Source organism: Clytia hemisphaerica, unplaced genomic scaffold (assembly GCF_902728285.1).
Source record: "Clytia hemisphaerica strain Z4C2 unplaced genomic scaffold, Clytia hemisphaerica genome assembly, whole genome shotgun sequence".
Lineage (NCBI taxonomy): Eukaryota > Metazoa > Cnidaria > Hydrozoa > Leptothecata > Clytiidae > Clytia > Clytia hemisphaerica.
The window spans coordinates 736,054-743,593 of record NW_027104060.1 but is presented as its reverse complement, the minus strand read 5'-3'; the positions used below and the strand labels follow the sequence as shown (position 1 = coordinate 743,593).

Here is a 7,540-nt window from a genome sequence, read left to right as displayed (position 1 = left end):
GGACCAGAGTTCCAGTGGAAACTGTCTTGAAAAAGCCCATTAACTTACTTTGATTGTAGAGCTGTGTTTATTCTGAGGACCAGAGTTCCAGTGGAAACAGTCTTGAAGAAGAACTTGCTGACTTTCTCATCCGTACCATGTAAGTCTTTGATGTACGATGTGTCTTCTAGTTCCGGTGTCCCTGTAGAAACATGGTAAACAAATAATAGTAACATAGTTTCTACCAAAAGCAAGGGGGTGTTAAAAGTTTGACTTTCCTAAGGGGGGTTGCCAGTTAAGGGGGGTCTTCTTACCTAAGGGGGGTCTTCTTAGATAAGGGGGGGGATCTTCCTTGAATTATGACTCTTGTACAATCGTTTCATTTATACTGATTTTCTAAAGGGGGGTGTGAAATTTTAGATGAATTTCCTAAGGGGGGTTAGCACTTAAGGGGAGGTCCTCTTACCTAAGGGGGGTCTTGACCCCTCTAGAAACTACGAGTAAGATGAATTAGAGTATCTTAAGGGCTACATACACTAACACTACGCAATATAATGTTAGGCAATATATTGGCAATATATTGACGATATATTGCTGAGTGCCAGCAATATATTGATAAGGTATCCCCAATATATTGTCAGCTCGATTTGCAATATTCCAACAATATAGGGGGGTTTTTAAAGAAAGAAAATTCCTTTTTTATAATAGAGCACATGTTGTTTACTTGGTGCATTACTATATTGCCCAATATTGTTCATCAATATATTGTGTAGTCTAAGTAGCCCTTGACCAAATTTCAGTAGGTTTTCAATGTTTCGTCCTTAAGCGAACCACATAAAAGACAAAAAAATCATAATTGACTTCATTCAGGAAGTTCGAGACCGGAAAAATAAGTTAGCTTGTAAAGTCATTTTAGGGACCATATATGTCTATTTCGAGATAGGGAAAGTTCAAAACCGTGGAATGACTTTCGGCTTGACTTTCAGGAACTTCCCCCGAACCAGGGGCTCTCTCGAAATCGAGATAGGGAGTGTAAATCGTATCGATTTAAGGAGCGATCATCGTTTCAACCCAGGGGTTCACAGTTCGAATCCTAACTCCAATGTTCCGTTCATAGATAGCCGAGTTGGCTGGCCGTGAACCCCGTGAAAACAATCGAAAGACTGTCTAAAAGTCCTATATTACTAGCTATTCACGCCGTAAAATATCGACTCTATCTAAATAATTTACCATAACCAAAATAAAAAAGCCTACCTCCTATAAAGAATCTACGAATCTCATCGTTTCTTGAATCACCCTTCGGTCTCCACAGATCCAATTCGAAACATGTTGATCCAGCGATATCTGGCAATTGGCAATAACCATAACCTTCGATGCGATGGCGTTGCCATGAGTCCAGAGAGTAAACTTCGAAGAAGAGGGTCGGCCATTTGATGAATTCACATGGATTTTCTTCTGGCCATGTGTATTGAAGTTGGAATTGAAATGGGTAACTAAAATTCGCCATTTTGTTCTGTAAGTAAAATTAATCATTGATATTTACTCGATTTCTTTTTCACCCATTTATACTTCAGTAAAGAACAAGCAATACAAATGGAGTTACCCAAAACTCACCTTAACTGATTTTTGTGAAGAGAAAACTATATGGAAATTTGGAAGTTTGAATTTGAAGAATTTGGCACTTTTTTTATCGCAATTGCATATGTTAGGGAAGACTTAAAAAATAATAATGAAAAAGCTTTAATAACTTCAATAACGTGTATTGACATAGTGTTTCATGGGCCATAAAATGAAATATTCAGATAGTCATAATATCGCAGTTCCAAAAAAATCCTTATAGCTCTCATTATTCACTCTGTTTCATTACTTTGTGTCCGTAAAGAAAATCAGCCAAATCTGAAGATGATCTTCTAAAGCTCACGCCGTTAAAATATTGTACAGAGTTTGACTTTTATAGAAATATATTACAGTAAAGTCTCTCTTTAACTCGAACCTCTACAACTCGAATGTATCCTTAACTCGAACAAGTTTTATTGCCCTTTCAGTTAAAAGTGCCTTATAAACCATACTCCAAAACTCCAAATTTGTGTTCCCCGTGCAGGTTCGAGTTATAGAGATTAAACTGTAATTTAAAATCTGCGATCTCTCGATGAGTTTACCTTGTTCATAGAGCATCGATGAGTGACACCAGTCAAACTTTCATAATCGTTAGTATACCAGCCGTCCGGTAAATCAAGTGTATATACAACATACAAGCTGTCGTATTCAAAATCTCTCCCTAATACTATCTCACAAAAATTGTAAACAAAGAGGTCGTTCCTTTTCGGTAATAATGCCATATCTGTCCCAATTTGCGAAGCCATTAATTGCGCATGCCTGTTATAGAGTTCACTGAATAGCTTAGATTCTTGTTGCTTTTCATCTTTCGACATTTCGTCCGACGCGTGTTCGATTTGGTAGCGGTACACGCTTCGTGTCTCGTGATAGGTTTCCAGGGTATAAATCTCATCCATTTCAATATCAGGTTGAATGACTATTAAGCCGTTGGCATTGATCTAAAAGAAGAAAATCTGATTAACAAGGTTCACGTCTTTCACATGTCTTAAAAATCACAACGGGATTGAAATTCTTAAACGCCTATCAACCCATAGCAGTGCGGTCAGTGGGAACAAAAATGCAAGGAAAATTCTTTTAGACGATGTATCAATAACACAAGTGTATCTAAAAGAAGAAAAATCTGATTAAGAAGGTTCTCATCTTTCGGATGTTTTAAAAATCACAGGATTGAAATTCTTATACGCCTATCAACCACAGATATCTTATATGAAACACTACACGCATTTTTATAGCAATATTGTACTTTGGATGAGGGTCAAGTATGCTTAAGAAATTGCCACAATTGATGGTGACTCTATTCTTATCAAAATCTGTGAAACTTGCCGTAGAGGGTATTTTTACGATTTGGCCGAGTTTCACCCTGATATTCTTATAGAAGATATTCTAATAAAAAGCCTGTAATGTTTTATATAGGATATTATGTGCTATCTACCCCTAGCAAAGCGGTCAGTGGTACCGAAAATACAAGGAAAATTCTTTTGGACGATGGTATCAAAATGGTGTAAAATGCGAGACAAGACAAGGATTTGTATTGAAGTGATTTAAAAGAAACGTCAATAAAAAAGAGCTATTCGAATGTTTAGATTACACTCAAGGCACCAGACGTCCTAACAATATATCGATGCTAAATGCCTCTTTGTCAAGAGTTTTTCCCTATATGAATAAGATATTCAAAAGATTGTTTACTCACTTTGACAGTACAAATGACTCGTTCATCTTCGATTCTGACACCATTGGAGTTGGTTGAACCCACATCCACCATAAACTTCATTACTTTGACCGGTGTTGAGATGATTCTGTTGGACTTCATAGCTTGTGTTGGATCATTGGTGACGATGTTCCTTCTACGTAGACCTGTTATGAATTAAATAAAGGGAAATAGAGTTTGAGTAATTGGGTAAAATTTATTCAAAATTGGGCACAAAATTTGTACCATTAAATTAAGCGAGCATAGTCTAGATAATGGTTCATTACATCATTTTGAGCAGTCATTGTTTTTTTTTCTCTTGAAGACTTTCTGTGGATTCTATATTGCGTCTAAAGACATAAGACGACCTCAAATTAATTAATAAAACTGTCGACATGACTGATCATGATAGGTCAGCCTTGCGTACGAGCATCGTAGGAAGGCGTCAACCTCAGCTGCTGGGAACAACGGGCGTCAAATCGTGCAGTAAGTAAGCAATAACCAAATCGTGACTAGATATAAGCCTGAAATGATGATTTAGAAAGTCTAAAAAGGTGTAAATGGAATCAAAAACAATAACCGTACTTAAAATGAAAGCTTGTTGTAAAATCAAATCCATGAAGTGATATTATTAAAAATGTACCACAATTGCAGGGTATTGAAGATACATAATCATACCTGCTTGATTTAGCTTTGCTTGAGGTTTGAAGGAACCTGTGTATCTGTTTTGTGACATTTTATCCATCAAGACGTTCTGATGTTCACTTTCTGATAAGGTGACTTGACTGAATTCGTGCAACATGGCTGCCGTATCTGAATCAATGTAGGTGAAGATTCGTTGGTTTGGACGATCCCCTTGTGAACTATGGAGAAAAATGACCAATAGAATAATACAATCTAGTAAGTAGTAGTAGAGACAAAGTATGCTTGAAATGAAAACACCCTTTCACACAGACCTGGTCGGATCCCGTCTCACTAAAATAATTGGCAAAAATATCGTCCCTAGTGAAAAATCATACTCCTATTTTTGTCTCTCTCGAAAATAATCAAATAAACATATTCTCGCTCAAAAATATGTGCTCTTTTTTTCATCCATACTGAATTTGTTGGCTAAACACTGGAATTCAAATTCCCGACCATAAAAACATAGTAATATCAATCTCCCCATCGAGTTTTTGTCAATTATTTTTACCCTCACTGGCTAAAAATCCTACCACCGGGTCTGTGAGAAGCCGGTGTATGAAAACTTACAAAATTCTAAAATACTTGAAATATTTTCATTCAATATTAAAAACAAGGAACATGAAAACCAATCCATTTATAAAAGATTCCAATCAATTTAATTAAACCTTAAGCAGTATATGATGAATGAAAGGATAGAGAATATTAAGCAGATATTAAATAGGTAAAAGTTGGTTATTAAGATTTATTAACCCCAGGTGATGTAATATTCATCATCGAGGGTTATAATAGATCCAATAATCAACGTAAACCGTAAATGTTTTATTATATACCCAAAGACAAAAACAAAAATTTCAAGTTTTCTACCGGGTGCGCCACAAAAAAGTTTCTCTCTTTGAAACTGATTTTCTCGAAATCGAAAAATTTTACAAGAATGATTCTTATTCCATTGGAAAGAAAAAAGATAAACTTAAATTTTGATGGGTCATTTGATAAATTCGGTTTATTAGATCAAAAGTTATGCTCAATTGAATAAAAAAGTTACTTTCAGAAAGTGCCCGAAAACGTTAAAAATCGACCTATCAAAATTTTTATTAAAAAACTAGCAATCGCAATAGACTTTACATGATTAAGAGCATTTTTCAGTAAAAAACACATAAATTTTGAAACTGAAGGGTCGAAAGGATTTAAAATCTTCATCAAAATCAATTTAATTTAGCTTTCCTCAGATTTTTGGTTCTAGACTGGATAAAGTCTATGTAAGGCTGGATCTACCTCGAAACCCATATTTAATGTATTTTTATGAATTTTACCAGATTATTTGGCCTTTTTCGACGAATTTCTTTCCTTTCATTGAAATTCAACCTTCTTTTAAATAACAAAAAGGCATTTTTGACAGCTAATTATCATTTTAATGACTGAAACGAAAATACTGATATATCATATAATTATGCTTCTGTTTAATTTGATAAGTCGATTTTTAACGTTTTTGAGCATTTTCCGAAAGTAACTTTTTTTATTCAATTGAGCATAACTTTTGATCTAATGAATCGAATTCAATAAATGACCCATCAAAATTTAAGTTTATTTTTCTTCTTTCTAATGAAATAGGAACGGTTCTTTTAAAACTTTTAGATTTCGAGAAAATTAGTTTAAAAGAGAGAAACTTTTTTGTGGCCCACCCGGTATATTGTAGAGAAATTCACATAAAACGTTCACACAAATCGAACATTCGAATGTTTTTCCTTTTTAATTGTTTCTTTTAATGACTTTAAATTCATTCATAGTCATTGATTTACTACTTGTCTCTAATAAACCTTTTAATGTATTGGATATCGTCATGATATTTCTTCTCCAGAGCACTGATACAATTCAACGGATCATTGTAATGATCGAATTCTCTGGAGCTGAACAATTTCTCTTGCCAGTGGATCATAATCTCTTCTTTCTCCTCCTCCTTTGGAAATCACAAAATGGTATTTAGATTATTTACTCAATCTTTTCATCACAACATGGGAAGGGGTCTTATAGCTCAAGTTTATCTACCTTATCGGCCAAAACTTAGTCGGCCCTAAGTGACTAAATTTTGACTTGGTGACTAAAATTAGGGCCGACTAAAATTTGGGCCAACTAAAATTAAGACCGGTCTAAGTTTTGGCCAATAAGATAACAAGTATTTAAAATTATTGCTTTGATGCTCTGACAGATACAGAAAGAAAGATAGAAAGCTTTTATGTCATGTCATTCGACCCCACAATATCTTGAAAATGAAACTTATAGCGGTTTGTTGCATTCAAAAAGCATACTTTACATAACAGCCAGAATAAATCATATTATCCTGTATTATCTGGAGTATTTGGTAATAGAACAGCCATCAAAGATGTGGAAAGTATCAATTCGAAAATACCTTTTCTTTTTTTTTCAAACTTAAAACTCAAACATAAAAGCATCAATTGCCTAATTCTTTGAGGACACAACAACGAACCTGGAAATCATAAAATGGTATTTCGATTATCATCATAATATTTTCACCACAGTCCACATGGAAGGGGTCTAAGAGCCCCAATTTATCCAGATTTATCAGGGGGTAATGATATCTAGTACCTAAAATTATTACATGGATACTCTGATATGCTGAACGATAAAAAAGGATGTGGTTACTATATTTTGATTTTTCCATGTATCATATTTTCCAAAGTTTTTGCAGTAGAAGTGTCATGTGAAATTATCAATGCGATAATACCTTTTCTTTCTTTTCAAAACTTGTGACAAAAGTATCAAATTGTCTAATTTTTTGAGATTGCAACGACAACAAACCTTATTATATTGGTCAACCAATTCATGTGCTTCTTCTGCAAGCTCGATGTTTTGTTGATATCGATTCGTTGGAATTACACTCCCTGGTTTCACCTTCCAAAAAGTAACCCTACAAAATCATAAGCAAAGAATTGAAAATGAATAGGAGTTTTCTTATATTAGTTGCATTTTGTAAGTTTGCTGTTTAATGTTTTTGTACAAAATCATAAGCAAAGAATTTAATATGAATAGGTTTCTTCTCGTGTTAGTTGCATTTTGTAAATTTGTGTACATGAGAAATAGTACTTTGAAAGTTTTTATCTTCTCCTCATAGAGTATCTGTTGAGCGTTGCTGCTCTAAATTAAAAGAGCAGTTTTATAACAAAAGTTGAGCAACTCTTCTCATAATAATGAGAAATGGTAGAAGCAGAAGCAGTTTTATTTCGTTTTATAAATGCACTCATCTGAGTTTCCCTGATTAATAAAAGGGTTTTGAGATAGTCAAAAGTGATTAAAATCAAAATTATCAAAGAGAATGTAAAGAGGTGGAATGCGAATAAGGAGGAATTTCATATGGTAATCGTACCTGACTGCAAAGTTCTTTGGTGGATCATGTGATCTATATTGACCAATCGAATTGTTCTCCATCAGCTTTGATGATTAAAGTTCAATCTTTTGTACAATTATCTTGTATTATATTTTTCATTGACAGCTATTTTTTTATTATAATCTAATAAATATTGAAATTTGAAAATGAATTTTTAAATTTGACCAATTAGG

General features: G+C 34.0%; 1 protein-coding gene across 1 annotated transcript; it reads right to left on the bottom strand.

The window, feature by feature from the left end:
- Positions 1-24: 24 nt before the first annotated feature.
- LOC136812421 (tectonic-like complex member MKS1) lies at positions 25-7,496 on the bottom strand. The gene is made up of 8 exons (XM_067068916.1): positions 7,347-7,496; positions 6,782-6,890; positions 5,782-5,921; positions 3,962-4,146; positions 3,287-3,450; positions 2,139-2,534; positions 1,234-1,492; positions 25-181 (listed from the first exon to the last, which is right to left on the bottom strand). The coding sequence occupies exons 1-8, from the start codon at positions 7,406-7,408 to the stop codon at positions 45-47; spliced, it is 1,452 nt and encodes a 483-aa protein (XP_066925017.1). The 5' UTR covers positions 7,409-7,496; the 3' UTR covers positions 25-44.
- Between the last annotated feature and the right edge of the window lie 44 nt (positions 7,497-7,540).

Excerpts from the sequence above, each read along its gene's own strand:
- LOC136812421 (XM_067068916.1), bottom strand. The coding sequence starts at position 7,408 with ATGGAGAACAATTCGATTGGTCAATATAGATCACATGATCCACCAAAG. Across the intron at positions 6,891-7,346 it reads CCAAAGAACTTTGCAGTCAG|GGTTACTTTTTGGAAGGTGA; the intron begins GTACGATTACCA and ends ATGATTTTGTAG. Across the intron at positions 1,493-2,138 it reads ATCGATGCTCTATGAACAAG|AACAAAATGGCGAATTTTAG; the intron begins GTAAACTCATCG and ends TTTTACTTACAG.